Source organism: Muntiacus reevesi, chromosome 3 (assembly GCF_963930625.1).
Source record: "Muntiacus reevesi chromosome 3, mMunRee1.1, whole genome shotgun sequence".
NCBI lineage: Eukaryota > Metazoa > Chordata > Mammalia > Artiodactyla > Cervidae > Muntiacus > Muntiacus reevesi.
In genome coordinates this window covers 234,784,391-234,802,814 of record NC_089251.1, presented here as the reverse complement: position 1 = coordinate 234,802,814, position 18,424 = coordinate 234,784,391, and the positions used below count along the sequence as shown (strand labels likewise).

Sequence of the window (18,424 nt, the reverse complement as noted above, 5' to 3'; positions counted from 1 at the left end):
GGTTTCTCCCAACTTTTAGGGCTTCTAAAGGAAAACCTACTCATCTTAGTGAATTATATGAGTATAACCATTGTGAAGCTTTGGGATAAAACCAAACAAATCTGTTTTCTTTGTAAGAAAACTGAAGGTTGAAGTTGTTTGCTTTAAGTGAGTGAATTTGTGACATACACAGAGGAACTAGACAGTGGGCAGACAATTCTAGTGATTTTTCAGAGGGTTTTAATCTAAGCTTATTCAATTGCCAGTTGACCCTGAATGTACTTCTCTGACAGCAAGGCAGCAAACTGCTATAATTCATCTGTTTGATTTGTTTATCTCCTTGTAGATGGTACAGATACTGATTGTGTTAGTCACAAATTTTTAATATAGACATGAAAATAAAAATGGTAGCAATCACAGAAATTTTTTAGGGATTTTTGAATGATAAGTTTAATAGATAGTGTGAGATTTCTTTTTTTGGGGGGATGGTAAGTGGGAAACTGGTTGTCTAGCATACACATGGACAGCCAGGTAAGCCATTTAAAATATGAGATTTTTCAGAAGCAGTACAAAATATACCCTTTTTCTATGACGCCTTAATAGGACTAGCAAATCAATTTTTCTTTACAAGACTCATTGAGAAAACTTGGCGTGTACTGTCATAATTGCTGCAGTACTTATGGCAAATAAGGCTGGTGCCTTTTGACAGCAGTGATGGGAAGAGAGACTTGGTTCTGCCTTGAATTAGCTGTATGACATTGGACATGCATATGCTTTGACATCTCTGGACCTCAGAGGGGTTTCCTGAAAAGTAACATTTAATTAGATCAATGTTCATCAACACTTCAACAGTCAGGTCTTCTTGGATAAAAAAAAATACTGCCCCTGTCTCCACTCCTGACCCATCTTTTAAGTTTCCCTTATACTTCCAGTTGAGAATTACTGGACTGCATGATCTCTGATGCCTCTCTCAGCTCTGCAAAGCAGAACAGAGGTTTTCATCTTATTTTGTGGCTAGGTAAGCCTTGCTCCTTCTTAAAGCTGGCAAGGGGCCTTTCCAAAATGCATTCTTTCTCGCCAAGAGTACACATTGCCTTGATTCCTGCCTTGTGCATGGGCAACACCCAGAAAGAAGCTTGCTAGAACTGCAGAATCTTGGCTCTACCCAAATGGCTGAGTCAAAATCTGCATTTTAACAATGCAGATGATTCCTGAGCATCACAGAGTTTGAGAAATGTTACTGTTTTGTAACCCACAAGTGGCAATGTTAGTGGGGTCTGAAATCAATTTAGTAGGTTGCTGCCAGTATTTCTTATTCAAGGAAATAGACAGGAAAAGATAGTATAAGGGCATGTTGTCTGTGGTAAAAGACAATAACTGTTTCACAGCATTTTTGTTTCAGTTTTAAATGTCTGTGCCTGTATGTGTATACAGGGTTTCAATCTCAGGCCAAAAGTTAGTTAATTGTTAGGTGGATCTCGGGCAAAAGGGGGGAAAAAGCCCTTGTCTTTCTATCTCAAGACAGTGTATCTCAGAGACAATCATCTGTTTCCTCCCTCTGCTCACAGACAGGTCAGATACATACACAGAGATACATAATAAAGAGCTGGCCTTAACACTAATTATCTGTATTGCGTCAGATGTAAACTGCTGCATTGCGCCATGAAAAAGAAATAAATGTGACTGTTAATTTTTTTGAGTTGTATTAACTCAGTTTTTTTTTCCTATTGATGTTTTACTTTGACTGTATACAAATCACAACACTGTCAGATAACATTTCTTTTCTTTTCTTTTCTTTTTAATGATTATTATGGGAAGATTTCAGATATTTGTTCAGTTTCCTGAAAGTAGAGATAATGCTTTTTTCTCCAGAGGCTAATTTGTGAAACCCATAATACTCCCAGCTTATTCACATGTCCCTTTGCATCTTGAAAAAAAAAAAGAATACCTTGAATAAATTCATTTGGGGTTTTTTTTGGGGTAAGCTGGCTCATAATCACTTTTTTAACTTTATGTTTAGTTAATCACTTTACAGTACTTTCAGTAACTATTGTATAGTGTGAAGAAAGTATATTTTTAAATAGGTAGTTTCCACCCTGAGGACTTTGCAATCTCAGCGATAATTCTTTACTTACAAGAAATGTTAGAAGATACAAATTGTACTGTACATAGACTTTTAAAAACAGATGGAAGGAAGTTGTCCATGATGGCATGCTCACTTCATTGGGGTGAAGCAGGAAATTCAGGCTTTGCAGAGGTGTCTGAGCTGTCATGATAAAGGTAACCCTACACTTCCCTTAGGAGGTTTCCTTTTTTCACTTTATTTTGTGTAAAAAGGAAGAGTCTGTTCTTGTCCCTTCACAGGGCTCTGTGTTGAGGAACATAATGGGTGTGGATTTGAAAATTCTTCATTTGAGACCCAGAATGAGAATAAAAATACTCCATGCACCTGCTTTCAGAATCCAGAAGAGTAATTCGTTTTGTACCTGCAGTTTGGCAGGATTTTTTGTTTACTGTGTGGAACATAGCTGGTTGTTAGGAACTTTCTTTTAGGGTGATTTTGGAGCTATTGCATGGTCGTTTTTATATGTAAGATTAAATAGAACATGAAATGCAGCTTTTACTGATTACCTATTGAAACAGAGATATGAGGCTATTAACCAACACAAAGTCTCAGGTCGACATTATTAAGGCAATTTCAGCTATAATATTTTCACTGTAAGACCACCCTGGCTCTAAGAACTCTGAATATTATATTTTAAAAACTTCTAAAATTTGTTTCTTTAAACTTTAGTTTTAATCTTACTATAGCTTCCATGTTTATAGTATTTCCTCATAAACATCTGTGACTAATAGGGACTCTGTGCTTGGCCTGAGTGATGTAGGGAGTTGGGACCACAGTGTGACTCCTGTCTGTCGTTTAGCTGTACCTATAGCTTCTCGGGTTTGCTGATTCAACCCCTTACTCCATTTCTCAGCTAGTGGCGCAGTTAAATAAGAGTACCAGGAACCTGGCTAAGTTTGGTCGTGACATACCTTAGCTAGAGACAGCAAGAAGCATTATCCAGTCTTAGAATCTGGAAGTGGAGGGAAGCTTAGAAATCACCCAGTCCAATTTGCTCATTTCCCAGGCGAGGAACTGTGAGGTCCAGAGATGACATTCCAGTTACTGGCCAAGACAAGATTGGAATCCAGATATTTTTCCATTCAGTCATTTTTCGTGCCTGTATACCTTTTTATAAAGAGGAGGGGGAAGAATTTCCTTTATGTTTTCCACAAGCTATGCTCTTCATTTATCATTTAAATTTTCTTTTCTCCCTGTGAGACTGAGCAGTCATGTGTGACGTTATGTCCATATTCTGTATTGATTTCTAGGTAATCTTGCTGCCTTTCTAGTGCCTTCCCCTGTCCCTTCTCCTCTGCAGACATCACCCTGTTCTGGCATACCCTTGAGCCAACCAGGGTTGGTCTTTTCCCTGGCTTTCATGAAGAATGAGCCATCCTTTCTGAATCTTGGTTGGTACTTCTCTCCTCGCACACCCATCCCTTTCAGACCTGCCCTTCCTCTGTTTTTAATGACTTGCCATTAATATTCAGCTCACTTAGCCATCTACCCCCTTGGTGAAGCCTTCTTCAACCTTTCTGCCCCAGGCCCTTTCATCCCTGATCTTGCCTTGGTTGAACTGTAACTATTTTTAGAAACCATACCATGTCACACCATTAAACGTGATGCAGTTAAGGGCAGATAAGGCCAGGAGCCCACTGTTAAAAGCTTTTCCTTCCTAATGAATGTGCTTTCTGGTAAGGAAGTTTTGAGCCCATTTTCATAGGCCCCTCACAGTTTTCTGGTGAATAACTTATATTTAATACCTTTAGTCTGATATCTTAATGTTGATTTTTTTGCTTTTTAAAGACTTTTTTTTTTTTTAAAGCAGTTTTAGGTTTACAACAAAACTGAGAGGGAGATTCAGAGATTTCCCACCGGCCCTGGCTGCCACACATGCATTCACTTCCTCCATTGTCCACATCAGTCATCAGAATGGTACATTTTAAAATTTCAGTGCACATCTTAAATTTATTTTTTTTAATCCAAAGCTTAAGAGAACGATGCTTAGGTAAAGAGATTGAGGATTTAAGAGATTTCTAGGTAGAGATTGCAACTTTACACTTAAGGATCAGATTTGATAGGTATCTTAGAGAATATTAATTATGAAGTCTTAGAAATTTTTACTTTTAGCTCACATAATAACATGAACCTCTTTGCTTCACCAGACATAATCCAGCAAAAAATACTGAATAACCTATTGCTCAGTGTCATAGTTCGAGGCTACAAAGTTTATTTCCAAACAAGGGACAGTGACAGTGTGAGAGCCAGTTCATTAGCTAATGAGCTTTGTGATCTTAAGCTTTGATATCCTGGCATCCAGTGGGATTAACTGATATCTGCCCCTTTGTCCTCCTTCCCACGTGATGGAGGGTGAGTGAGACCTTGCCTGTGTGAAGGGGTGCCATTGTCCTTAGTTACTGCCGGTGCCGTCCTTTCGCCTCCCGGCCCACCCGGAAGAACATCTGCTTCCTGGCCAGCTTCTCATCTCTCACTAACTCACCTCCCACTTCTCAGCTGTGTACTTTCCCAGCTGCCTGTGCCAGAAACTTTCTTTCTCAGCCATTATTCCTAGCCCTTTTGGAGCCACTCAGATGCCTAAAAGGACAGAAACCAACAAAGATGCCCTGACGGTGGTGAAAATTGGCCCATTCACGTGCTCCCCGCGCCCCACCCCGTCCCATTGCATAATTCCCTTAAATTATTAAATTCCCTTTACATATTGAAAGTTTAGAGAGAAGAACCAGTGTATGGAGCTAGTCTGGTAGACAGTGCCTTTGTATAGTGCTCTGTTCATGCCAGGCTTGATATTATACTGTTTCGTGGAGAAATGATAATGTCTGTGACTCCAGTCTGCTCTCAGGAATGACTGTGGTGATTATTGGATAAAGAAATAGCTGAAGTGGTAGACCTCCCTGCTGTTTGACAGTGGGTGTCTGTCTGTCCCTCTGTGTGTGTGTGTGTGTAGGGGTGGCAGGGTGGAGACAGGGATTATGGACTCTAATCTTCAACTATAAGGATGACAGCCTTAAAGAAGACTTGAGGGTAATTAAAAGGGAGGTACTAGATTTCCTTTCCCTTCAAAATATATTCTTAGGGAAGTTACTAAATGGGGAGGTGGGGGTGGGGGAAGAACCACTTCAACTGTAAAATTGGTCAGAGCACTATTCTTTAGCCTATTAGAAATAGGAAGGAAATAAGACAATAGAATTTATAGTGACTAGTCTTTTTAATTGTCTTTGCTGAATAGAAATCTGCAACAATGTACATGATTACTAACATATTTTTAGTTCACACACAGTTAATCCCTTTAAAAAAATACTTTTAGATTGCATTTATACAGAAGAGGCTTCTTAGTGTGTGTTGGAATAGGGGTGATGTGATGGGAGTGAAATAGATTTACCGTATGTATAGTTGCTGTGTGCCAGGCATCTTTTAGTTTAGGATGTGAGTGGGCCTTCCTGCTTTGATGGAGGCATCAGAGCTGTCCACACAGGAAGTCCTCCCTGATTGTGGTCCACACAGGAAGTCCTCCCCAAGTGCTGACAAGCACTCTTCCTGCTGATGCCACACCCACTCCTGCAGGGAATGCAGAGAAGCTCTGCTAACAGCCACCCAATTATTCATCATCGACTCTGCATGAGAAGTTAGCCCAGTTATTAATAAATGTCATTGTGAAAACTGAATTAGCTTGTTTTTCCCCTTGGATGACAATTTGCTAGGTATATTGTTTGCCTGAACTGAAGCAGTGAGATTAGGCCAGAGAAGACTGGGATAGACTTCTTGGATCTTGTAGGGTGAGCCATCACTTGGTGGTGGTCATTCAGCCATCCAGTTTCTTATATAAATAGGTTGAATTTGTGAAAATTGTCTACATGCTTCATCCAGTGGGTGAAAAGTTGGCGGTGGTGGGGGGTGTCTTTTCAAATTTGGGGACAACTTAGGGGTCTTGAGAGGCAAAATGTAAAAGGGCAGCCAACAATGAAAATGGAGTTTGGCAAAGTATCATCCACTTAAAAGCTTTTTTCTCTCCCTGAGTTTGCTGTTCATGCTGTTGAGGCATGTGACTGTAAAATGTAATTACTTTGAATTGATCAGCAGGGTCCTAAGTAAGGTAACTTGTCAGGGTTTGTATTTCAGTCTGGGAGTGAGAGTTTCATTCTTTTGTTGAGTGGAGCCTTCCTAAAATGATGACTCTGATGTTCATCTGTAACATGCTGTAATTTTCCAAAGTTGTTTGCAGAATTCTTATAGTGAAAAGATCTATAAGGTAGAATCTTTAAAACTGACCTTTTAAAAGATTTCCTTAAAAAAAAACACACACACAAGCTGATTTGTGTCATCATTAAATTAACTTAAAGGCACCTTTGACATTTTTTTAAAAATGCAGCCACCGATGGTATTAAGTGTCATATTTCTGAGAAACTGGAATTTAGTCATTTAATTTGCAGGAAGGATGAGCACAGAAAAATGAAGTAATACAAATAGCACATTTAGGATATGGACAGTGTTTCAGATGCCATTTAGGGCACAGATTAAGGGCTTTGACATTTTGTTCAGCAGACCTGAGTTCAAATTCCAGTCCTGCCACCTACTGAAAGTGTGACTGTGACACATTACTTAATGTCTCCTGAGACTGTTTCTTGATCTTCAAAATGCTAAAACGAGAATGCATCTGTCTCATTTGGATTAAGATAATACATACACAGCACATGGCATAGTGTCTGGCACATATGAAACATGCAATATATGATAGTAATTATTACCCTGCTCTTACAGTTATCATTAACCAATTCTGAATATTTTGGAATAAACTCCTTTATTGTGTTTGAATTTTCTTCTTTGGACATGTGTCCAGTCTTTATTAGGATTTAACCTTTTAGTTTCGACGAGTTCTAAAAACTCAGTCTTTGGTCTAAAGTTTTCTGCCCCAGAAAATAGAAAATTGACAACCTGGACTACTTTAATGCTTCTTCTCTTTAGTCATCAGCCAGTTGTGACAGTTGCTATTAGGATACATTTGAATTTTAACTTGGTCACCAGGATTCACCAGAGACCAGTCATCCTCCTTGAGATGCATTCAGGAACCCCCTTCTCCCACCTGGAATTGAAATACTAGGAGATTTCTTTCCCCCAGAGAGTAAGTTGAAGAGTAAGTGGGGAGGGCCAGAGGGTATTTGCTCCCCACCTACTTCCCAAAGTAAGAAAATATTACTGTCGTAAATAGGGAGGCCTGTCAAAGATATATTAGATCAGCTATGTAAGTCACAGTTCTACTTCTGCCAAATACGTGAATAAAAGCCTATTCCTTCATGTCCAAAAAAATCTCCTGATAAATCATGCCCCCAGGTGTTCCTTTTAACGATAGAAAGTTCTTGCCTGGCATTTCACTTTCCACCCCCAGAGAAAAGCAGAGGTAAGAGCCAAGGCCAACTTGGAATGCAGTCTTTCAAACACCTGATGGTTCACTGGCTTTGCATGGCATCCCCCTGAGAGGTGGGCATTGACCCGAAATCCCCAGCTTCTGTCAGACCCCTGCAAGGCTTACCCAGGTGAGCACATTTCCTTCCCCGACTGCCACACTGAACACGCCAGGTCTTACTGGGAGAAACAGTGCGTTTGTGGCAAGGACCAGGTTCTTGGACATTAATCAGAAGTGATTTAAGAAAAATTTCAGTCTTGGCTAGTCATCTACAGCTGTCAGTTCTTTGTGTAAATCGAAAGCTAGGGACAGGGAGGCAGATGTGGGTTATGTCCCAGCCCCTCTGCTCTTCACTGAAGAAAGAAGGAGGGGGCACCTGGCTGATTGCCTGTATCAGCCAGCAGTTTTATTGAATGACCTTGGAGAAGGAACATAGACCTCTTTGTGGCCCAGATAGGGGTCTGCAGTGCCATCCGTGCAAGAGACAAGGCTTAGTTTATACCTGGAAAGCAGTTTTTACCTCTTAGAGAAACACAAGGGATGACAGGAAAGGGTTTGAGTTCACCTGCTTATTAAGGGCATAAATCGAATAGATTTGATAGGATATGATCTCAGGCAGGTTTCACTGGGGTTAAGCATTGCTGGTGTTCGTGGTTCAAGTTCAGCCTTCATTAATACATTGACTTTTGTTAACCCTTCTGGCAACACTCCTTTTTGAAAAACAGTCCCTTGAGATAAAGTGGTGTTTGGACTGTGATTTTAGCAAGGATCCTGGGGAGTGAGAAGAAACGTCTGCATAGTAGTATACGTTTCATGTCTAGATCCACGAGGAGCCCCATGCCCCAGGATACTGTGGCGTTAGGATGGCCAAGGCAGAAACGTGGTGCAAAACTGGACAATCTATCCTGGGGCGTTGAGATGGCCAACAAGGTGAGCAGGGTTGTATGTATTGCCAGAGGTCTGCTTTTTGAACTCTATCAAGTGGAATTGAATTGTGTCTTAGATATGCCTTATTTTCTTGTTTGTGGTAGTAAAAATCCTAAGGTTTGACATTTTTGATCCATGTCTAGTGACTAATTTTACATCTTCAAACTGTTGTTCAGTGTCAGTGATGTCCTTTATTAGGACCATGTTGGTTAGTCTTATTTATTATTTAGAAGATGTGAAGTGAAAAAATTCCTGTCCTGGTGTGAAATTGCAGAGCATTTGCTGGGAGAGCACCTTGGGGGGTGCTCACTTGCACCTCACACTGAACCGTTTCACTTCCTCAAAGGTCAGGTGTGTGGCACGGGGACGGAGAACTGTGGTTTCTTTCAGTTGATTAACAATTATCTGGTGTGAGTACATTTTCAGACGGTCTTCCTAGGTGGCTAAAACCACATTGAGCCCTGGTTTGCAGGCTCTACAGAAGTGAATGTTGGTTGCTGCCAGGCCTGGGAATGTTTCCAGCTTCTGCACCATTCTCACAGGAGTTAAATTTCACAAGGTTAGCCAGAGCGAAAGGCAGCTGACCTGTGAATCTTGTCCAGATGTCTCAAAGAAGCCGTGGGTCTGTCTTAGAACGAGGTGAAGTCTTCGTTATTTGTGCATCTTGACTGAACTCTCTAACTTTCTGACACTTGAAGAGTAATTTTTTTTTCTTTTTTAATCACTAAATCATCTCAATAAAATTGTCAGCAACTTTCAACGAAGTGTTTTTCAGCATTTGAAAACCTTTTCAAAAGTCCAGTGATTTCTGAATGACTGTATATTAAAATATTATTGCATAACTTTATGCAAGTTCACTTTGAGTCTTGAATGTATTCCTTAAAGTATGTAAAGAAAATCTTACAAAATTTTAGTCTATTTCAGGGTCATGCAGAGAATAGTTTACTGAGTTGTCCTGTTATTAATTGCATGTTGAAGGAGAGAATACTTTTGCAGAATGAACAGATCTTTTTTAAGATGTAAATTAAAATGTATGTAGGAGAGTAGCTGAAGATCATCCGTATTTATATCTTGGTTTGGAGAGCATGCAGCCTCTGAACGGTGCTGAACCCAGGTTCCGTGGAGCATTCTAATGCTGTGGTCTTTGTTTTCCAGCAGCCTCTGGCCCCAGCCCATCCTATGGCCCCTCCCAGCCCCAGCACCACCAGCAGTAATAACAACAGTAGTAGCAGTAGCAACTCAGGATGGGATCAGCTGAGCAAAACGAACCTCTATATCCGGGGACTGCCTCCCAACACCACGGACCAGGACCTGGTGAAGCTGTGTCAGCCGTAAGTAGAGGTTCTTGTTTTTAGCTCCTAAATACCTCCTTGATCATATTACAGAGTGATATAAATTGTGTTTTAAGAGAGGTTTAGTACAAATCTGTGAATCCTCATTACGGTCACAGTTGACAGGGTTTCTAAGTTTTGAGTCCTTGGACACTTTCTCAGCCAGCATTGACATCAACAGGGTGCCTATATAGCAAAATTAATTGGAGCATTTACTCAGTAGAATTTGCCTTTGTTGGCACATGAGAAGGAGAATATGAATTATTTGAAAACACGGCTGGTTCCTTTTGAGGAGTGCTTTTGTTTTTGTGGAGGCACGTCTGGGGGCCAGTAGGTCTCATCCTTAAGAGAAACTTCAGTTGTCACTGTTTGTCAGAAAGGTAGTTACCATCTAACCTAATTCTAAATGTGTATAAACAATTAATTCCAGTGGGGCAGCGGTGATCTGTCTTCACTCACACCTGTAGTTTTGTGGTTCGAGTTGCTCACGCTCGGCTCTGGACATTCTTATTCCTCAAGTTCCTATTCCTCTTCCTGCTGCCACCCTTGTTGTGTCCTGGTAAGAGATGGGCACATGTGTATCGCTTTGTTCCAAAGGAAATGTGCCTTCTATGCTAATGTTGTCGAGGAATAGAATAGAAATATGCTACTTGGCTGCAATTGCATTAACTCACTAAGACAGAAAGCACTCATTTAAACCAAGGAGCCAGAAGCATTGTGCATTGCAAGGATCACTGTATAAAGACTAAAAATACCTCTAATCACTTTAAGCTCTAAAATCCTGCACATGCAGCAGCATCTCTTATTTACCCAGAGACAATCATGGTCCTTCACAAATGGAATTTTATGTAACTGTGGAAAAGGATGTCCACTAAAGAATGTTTCCTGTTCCCTGAAAAGTATGTCCATTTCTAAACATCTGATTAAGAGCATCTTATTTCCGTTATCCTGGTAAAATATAAATTCATTACTTCTTGCTTTAAGGAAAAAAAAAATCTTAAAACTTACTTGGGCAGCGTTTCCAAACCGGAACTAAAAGTAACATCTGGCTTTCCATCAGGAGTGGTGGTGGTTTTGCTCTGTGGTGTGTTTAGAGAGGAGTGTGGGACGGTGAGAGATGGTTTGTCAGGATCCAGAGAGCCTTTTGAAGGACATCGCCCTCAGCACCCTCCGTGGGCCTTTCCCATGTTACCCTTCTCATCAGCCCCTTTGGACTTGGCCTGCAGCCTTTGCTTCCAGGGCGGTGAAATAATGTCCTGTGCTCAGGATGACTTTGAAAGCAAGTCTGGCTCTTGGGGTTTGTCCTGCTGACCAGAGTCAGGAGGAACTCTGCCAGGCGCGCCCAGCCCTGTTGCAGCTGTTCACGACCACAAATAAGCCTTTTGCTCTCTTGTCTGCTGCTGGCCTTTACCGGCATCTTCCTCAGTTTTTGCAGCATAATTACAGGTAGATAGAGCACCCTAAAGTCTAAGGAGCTAAAAATACAACTTCGTAGGGAACAGTAGAATCAAGATAAGCCTCACATGTTTGAGGTCTAAGAGAAGGGGGCAAGATTTCAGAAGACAGATTTTTCCTTCAGCTAGTTTGCAAGCATGTAAGGTGAGTTTTAACACCAAGATAGAATTGAACAACCACAATAGAGTAATACCATGTTTTATGTACAGTAAATCTGTATTCAAAAAATTAAACCAGAAGTTTTTTTTGTTTTTTTTTTTCAACTGAGTTAAATCGTGTCCCAGATGCAGCAGAAGAGCATTTGATCATCTGTCCTAGATAATTCATCCTCTTTGACGAATGTGGATTTTCTCAGCATGTAGAGACATCAGTAGACATCAGTCTCTTTGCTGTTATCAATAGCAGCAATAACAGTTTGCCACTTACTTTCTCCTATCATTTGCAAAACCCCAGGTTTGATAGTTAGCTCCAGTGGTAGTTTTCTTTATGTGTTATACAGACGCACGATACACAGTAATAGAGAATTCTATGTCAATATCTGTTGAGAGCTTCATTCCATTTAACACAGAGCATCTAATAAGTACCAGATTTGTCTTGTTGACAATTTTGTGTCTCAGAATGTAGAGAGAGAGCAAAAAAGGGCATTCCTGTTCTGGACTTGATTGTTTCCAATAAAGAATAGCTAGTTGGTGACATGGAAATGACAAGAACCCTTATGGGAAAGTGACTCATCCTAGAGCTTAAAAAACCCAGTGGACGTAATTAGAGAGTTTTTAGAAAAGTTTCAGAAGCGTCTCAGAAAAGATAGGTGTAAACTCATAGCTCTAAAAAAGGAAATATATATTAGAAATAAAAATTTAGGACTGTAATTTACAAATTGACCTGTTGAGCTGAATTGTAGGAGGGGCAACAATAGAAACAAATAATTTGAATCTCTAGAGGACTTGTATGTTTTTGAGGGTTATCTAACAGATAAATGGAAAAAGATGCCTAAGAACATTTGTAGCAAGGACTCAATAATGTACAAACAATGCATGAAACCTAAAGGCAAGAATGACATGAGGGTTGTGAAAACTGGAGAGAGAAACCAAAAGTATTTTTAAAATGCTGTGTTTGGAGTAGAATATACAGATGCTATAATGTTAGAAAAAATGATGGTGAAAAAGCAGATGTCAACACAGAGATGACGGTGGAAAAGCAGCCTCTTTCCAAGTTACAGAGGGACTCAGGACAGCGTAAAGAGAGGGTCCTCATGGCCAAGAGGAAGGGGGCTCGTGGTGGACGGCCACCAGTTTAGGTTACTTGAAGGAGACTGGCCTCAAGGACCGGGCGGGCATGTGACTCTGGTGATGGTGGTCAGGTGACACGGAGCAAGAGTAGGTCCATTTTCTAAAAGCATTTGATGAAGGCAGCTCAGCAGCCCTAGCTAACATCAAATCGTCTTCAAGTCTTTCTTACCTACAGTATAAAATCATGGTAGTCAAGGTGGCAAATTTTTGGTATCCCAGAGTTACCTACCACAGTGCTAAGCAAGTACCTCATTCTGTCGGTAGCCTGTATAATGGGTCAAATGATGCTTATATCATGAGGTGGTGATTAGAACTAAATCAAGTAATATAAGCAAAGGAACTGGTCCACATTTTAGGACCATAAAAACTCATTTATAATTGAACACGTATTTGTCTCTCCATAACTGAGCCCTTGGCTCCTCAAAATCCCAACTGCTGGAATACATTTTAATTACATATAGTCCTACATCTTAAAGTAAGAAGAAAATACCAGATTCTGATCCTGAAAGCTGAGAAAGCCAGGGCATTTGACAAAATGCCCATAGGCTACCTTGACAAAAACCACCAGCCTTCTTTCGCTGGAGCTTTTTGGGGGAGCCGGGGGAGGGGGAAGAAACACTAAATACTAGTTCCATCTCATTGCCACTCACCCCTGATTTACTCCTTGTCATAGTGATGTAAAGTCCTTTATTGTGTCCAAACTATTTTTTCCTGAAGATTTAGAAACAATATTTGGTACAAGGTTTGGTACATGGTTCTTCCTGGTTTGCAGTGGGGGCAGATATGTGGGTCTCTGTTGGCTGAGGCTAGACATCACTGTGGTATTGACATCACATGGAAGGGTTTACATAACTCAAGTGTATCAACAGCTCCATGGTGGTCGTGGTTTAGTTGCTAAGGCGTGTCTGACTCTTGTGACCCCACGGGCTATAGCCCACCAGGCTTCTTTGTCTATGGGATTTCCCAGGCTACTGGAGCAGATTGCCATTTCCTTCTCCAGGGAATTTTCCCAAACCAGGGATCAAACCCAGATCTCCTGTACTGCAGGCAGATTCTTTATCAACTGAGCCAAAGGAAAAACAGTGTAGTGATATTAAGGCAAAATGAGATGTTTCTACTCTTGCCACCTTCTATAACCTTTCTCTCATTCCCAAACCAGTCCTTGGTCAACCAGTTGTTTTTGTTTTCACCCCTTTCATTCAACAGATATTGAATTCATTTCACAATGAAATAAAGCATGATTTTTATATAAATGTGAAATTAAATTTAGCTTATAACATTACAACATAACATTAGTACAACTAGTACTAATTAAAAGGAAATATTTTTGAAGTATGATTCCCTGGTTGTAATACCCAGTGTATTTTCTTTTTCTAGCCCTTTGTTTTCTGTTCTCTGCAAGTTTTCTTTATTCTTTTGAATACAGTGCAACTCTTAAAAAGGCGAAGCGGAAAAAGCAGGACAGATCAACAGAGGCAGACATAAACAGCCAGCCCTAATTTGAGACAGAATAAAGTCAATGTTATAATCAGTGCAGTGTTCTGGGAGGAGTCAGAAGACTGTTTCATTAACCCCAATGCCAGGGAATTGGGGTTGCTTCCAGGGAGGAGATGATGCTAAACCAGAAAGAAGGAAGATTTCATGCAGGATGGAAATAATAGTGTCCTCCAGGCCTCTGAGAGGACCCAGGAGATATGAGCATGCTTGGATGTTTAAAAAAGCACAAAGAGCTCTTCTTGGTGCATAACTGTCATTTAGCTGTTGTTTGTTAGCCGGGGCTTCTGGTGTCCGGAGCAGGAAGAGTGGGTGTAGAGCAAAGAGAAGCAGGTTGGTAGCATATTGTTAGCACTGAATAATAAGCTAAAACTTTTGAAGTTTGTTCTTTAGTTTCAGAGGAGAAGCTAGCCCTTGGAGTGGAAGAGAAACACAATTCTGTGTTTTCTTTTTCTCTCTTTCTCAAAATGGTAATTATGCCACAAGTCAACAGGTTGGCTTGGAGAAGGGGGCTCTCATAAGTCAAGTTAACACGACCCTCATCTGAGGCTCTAATGAAAGATGGAGGGGAGGGGCACCCTAGAGACAGAGACCCAGGGACTGAAGCAGGATTTAAAGTGACTATAAGGTTTTAGCTCTGAATAAAATGAAAATGTGAGTCGCACTTACTGAGATAGAAGACATGAAGGGCATAGACACTCATAGATTCTCTCTCACACCCTAAACTCCAGCCTCTCCCTGTGTGCCCCAGATGTGGCCATACTTTTATTCATTCATGCAACCTACAAACAGCCCCCACTGAACTAAATACTCTGCTGAAACTCTCATAAAACTCTCTACTAGTTTTTTTTGTTGAACACTGATGTTAAAAGAATACTTGAAGTTCTGATTGAAAAAGTCAGGGCAACTATTAGGTAAATGGAGAACTTGAAATAATAAGGAATAATTCTTTATACATTTCCATCTATCTCTGTAACTAAAATTTCTTAAACAGTCTATGAGCTAAACGTTCTTTTTTCTCTATCCAAGAATAAAATGATCATCCCTTTTATTTCTAAATCATTAGGCTATTTTTAGGGTAAGTTTGGAAATGAAGGTTTTCTAGTAAGGTAAATTTAGTTTTTTTGTGCTTAAATGACCCACTTTTAACCCTAATATGAAGTTAAACACTGAAAGTAACAATAGGGCTACCAGACCCACTATTAGGAAATCCCAGGTATATATGAAGTCCTTTGGAATTTACTCTGTGAAATGGGAAGACCTTAAATTGAAACAAAACAAACATCCTGTAATGAAGTAGGAAAAATCACCCAAGTGATCTGATTCTCACTCACTTTCAAATCAATGAGAAAATTTAAAGCCAGGTGATCCAAGGCCATCCCCAAAATGACTCAGTCCAAGAAGCCTGAACATACCCTAAGCTATTAGTACAGTTCACTTTAGAGAAGAAACACACACACCTCACATGGATTTATGCTGGAGTATTCAGATAACTGTACAGACAGCAAAGATATGGACCAAAAGATTGTATTGCGTATTTTCAGTATCATTCTAAAGTCAGGCTTGTGAATCTTACAAACCCAGAGCTTTTGAAGCAGGGTTAAATGCGAAGCTGATCTATCTCTTTGAAGCATCATTTACCCTTCAAGTGATGTTTCTAGGCAGGTTGAACTAGTGTCAGCTTCTTAGTGGTAGTGCTGGCAGCCTTGGTGACAGTGATGGTGTATTTAATTCACATGCCTCAACAATAAAACACCCATAGATCATTTTTTTCTTTGGCATTGACTGCATCTCGGATACTTGAAATTTATTTCAATACTGAGTTGTATTGTATTCCAAAGCCATTTGAATTTTTAGGTTTTTTTAAAAATTGTGTTTTACAAAGATACTGAAACTATGTCTAGCAATTTTTTATTTCTTTTCCTTTGAAAGACAGCCAGAAAAAGAAAAGTTAACAGGAACATAGAGTAATTTAAAAAAAAAAATAGTTCTTCTCTCATTAAGTGTGTGCCTTAAAAAGAAAAAAAGCGTTATTGACTGGCATACTTAAAAAAAATTCTCCCCAGAAGTCAAGTTAAGATAATGTTTGCCACAGTTAATCATAGAAAATGCATGCCATTTTTCTTTCTGTTGCTATTGTGTAGCTCCTTGCCCATATGCAGGTTTTATTTATATAATAAATAATAGGATTTCTTTTAAGTTCCAATTGTTTTTGTTCTTTACGCAGGTGATTTTTATTCTCTCAATGATTCTTTCTTCATTGATCTAGAAGATTCTCAAAATAAAATACTAACAGCAATACTTTCTAGGACTTGGTTTCTTTTATTATTCCTAGCATAAGAGGATGACACATAATAACTCAGTGAGGACTTAGACCAAGAAAATTGATCATTTTCTGAAAAATGTGATGTAAGATGTACTTTTCAGACTTTATGTCACCCTTTTAAAAAGACACGCCAATCTGTTGCATCAAAATATTTCGCCACTAATTGTGATTTAACTCTTTCTTCTTGGACAATATTCTAGTAAGGGTATGTGTAGTCAAAGAGAAAAAGACGATGCTTTAGACACTGAGCAAGATATATATCATCTTGTGATCTTTTCTTCTAAAAATGGAAGTCACAGCCGATTTCAGAGTTTAGGAGGAACAGTGTGTATTTAACTAAATCTCCTATTCATCTCTTGGATAAGCATATAGAATTTTTTTCTTGTTCATGTTAATTGCTTCATTTTCCCAAAGAATTCTGGCACTTTAAGAAATACTTTATGTACAATAGATCTTTGATACGCTAAGATATAATCTGAAGACTTTTGGAAATCCCAGAATTTCACAGACATAATTTCAGCATCAAAAAAAAAAAAAAAATCCCCACAAATACCTCCTTTCCATTAGAGAACCATCTCTTTCCTACAGCTCTCTGCTTTTTCTTCCCTTTCATCATTAGAAATGTCAGTTGGAAAAAAAAGAAAAATTAAAATTAAAAAAAAAAGAAAAAGAAATGTCAGTTGGCTTTTTTAAAGGAGTGGTCAATTTTCAAAAATGTACACAGTATTGAATCCCTTCTTGAGAATTGCTGCTCCACGATTAGAGCAAAACCCTCTTGAAATATGGACCCTAGGTCACGGGCTATGCTTCTTCACTGGCAACATGACTCACTTCCCTCTGTCTAGGAGTGTCCATGATTCAAATACATACCACAGGAAAATTGAAAATTACTACAGGTCAGTGACATTCAGTGTCATCACTAGCAGTTGAAACCTCAAGCATTATGTATTGCCCCATACCTAATGTATACATGCATTTGATACTTTGGCAGAAAAATCTCAATTATGTCTGTTTTCTAATTTACCCTCTGTGTGATATCTGCTGGTTGGCATGGATATGTAGAGATCTAGCCAACCCTCCTTATTGTCAGTTGGCCTTTTTCTTAAGGATTTCTTTTTATTGTTCATGAGCATAATTAAGAGCCTTCTCCCCTGTATTACCCAGATACTGGACATGCTATTGGCAAATCAGTTTCAGTGTTAGCCTTAGCAGAAGTTAATTGGCAAACCAGCCCTGAAGAGAAAGGCTATGGCCACATGAATTTTTACAGGAGCATCCTCTCCTTCTCTGTAAGAGAAGATGGAGTTTACTGTATGTTTGTCCATTCCCTGTTCCTCTGTATGAACCTTGCATTTCTGTGGCATCTTCTCTGGCAGCAGCTCGGGAGTGTTTAATTATTATATAAAGGTGAAGGTAGTGTCATCAAGAATAAAAGCAAAAGTCTTTATTTGGCTGTTATGCTTAGTTTGACTTAGAATTTCCTTATAGGATTACCATGAATATAAGAAATATACAACCTCTCCCTCATCTTTCCTCATTGGCATTTTATAATAAATACATGTGAACAATTTCTGTGTAATATGTAAATACCTCAATAATGGCAGCAGCTAACTTTTTCAGATACATCCTTTGTGCCAGTAAGTACGCCAGGTGTTTTATTATTTAATCCTAAGAACAACATTATGAGTGGTACTGTTATCCCTATTTTTTCAACTAATTTTTAACAAATTAATTTAAAAAACTGGAAATAGAACTGCCATATGACCCAGCAATACCACTTCTGGGCATACACACTGAGGAAACCAGATCTGAAAGAGACACGTGCACCCCAGTGTTCATCGCAGCACTGTTTATAATAGCCAGGACATGGAAGCAACCTAGACGCCCATCAGCAGACGAATGAATAAGGAAGCTGTGGTACATATACACCATGGAATATTACTCAGCTGTTAAAAAGAATTCATTTGAATCAGTTCTAATGAGATGGATGAAACTGGAGCCCATTATACAGAGTGAAGTAAGCCAAAAAGATAAAGAACGTTACAGTATACTAACACATATATATGGAATTTAGAAAGATGGTAATGATAACCCTAT

The 18,424-nt window shown here is 39.4% G+C and overlaps 1 protein-coding gene across 8 annotated transcripts in view; it reads left to right on the top strand.

The window, feature by feature from the left end:
- Positions 1-18,424, top strand: part of RBMS1 (RNA binding motif single stranded interacting protein 1) — a 213,552-nt gene that overhangs the window by 110,071 nt on the left and 85,057 nt on the right. For 6 of the 8 annotated variants that reach the window (XM_065931633.1, XM_065931629.1, XM_065931632.1 and 3 more), the window contains exon 2: positions 9,588-9,763. In XM_065931633.1, coding sequence (XP_065787705.1) covers positions 9,588-9,763 — 176 coding nt within the window. The remainder of the gene's footprint in view (positions 1-9,587; positions 9,764-18,424) is intronic. The other 2 variants (XM_065931627.1, XM_065931630.1) reach the window with 1 other exon arrangement.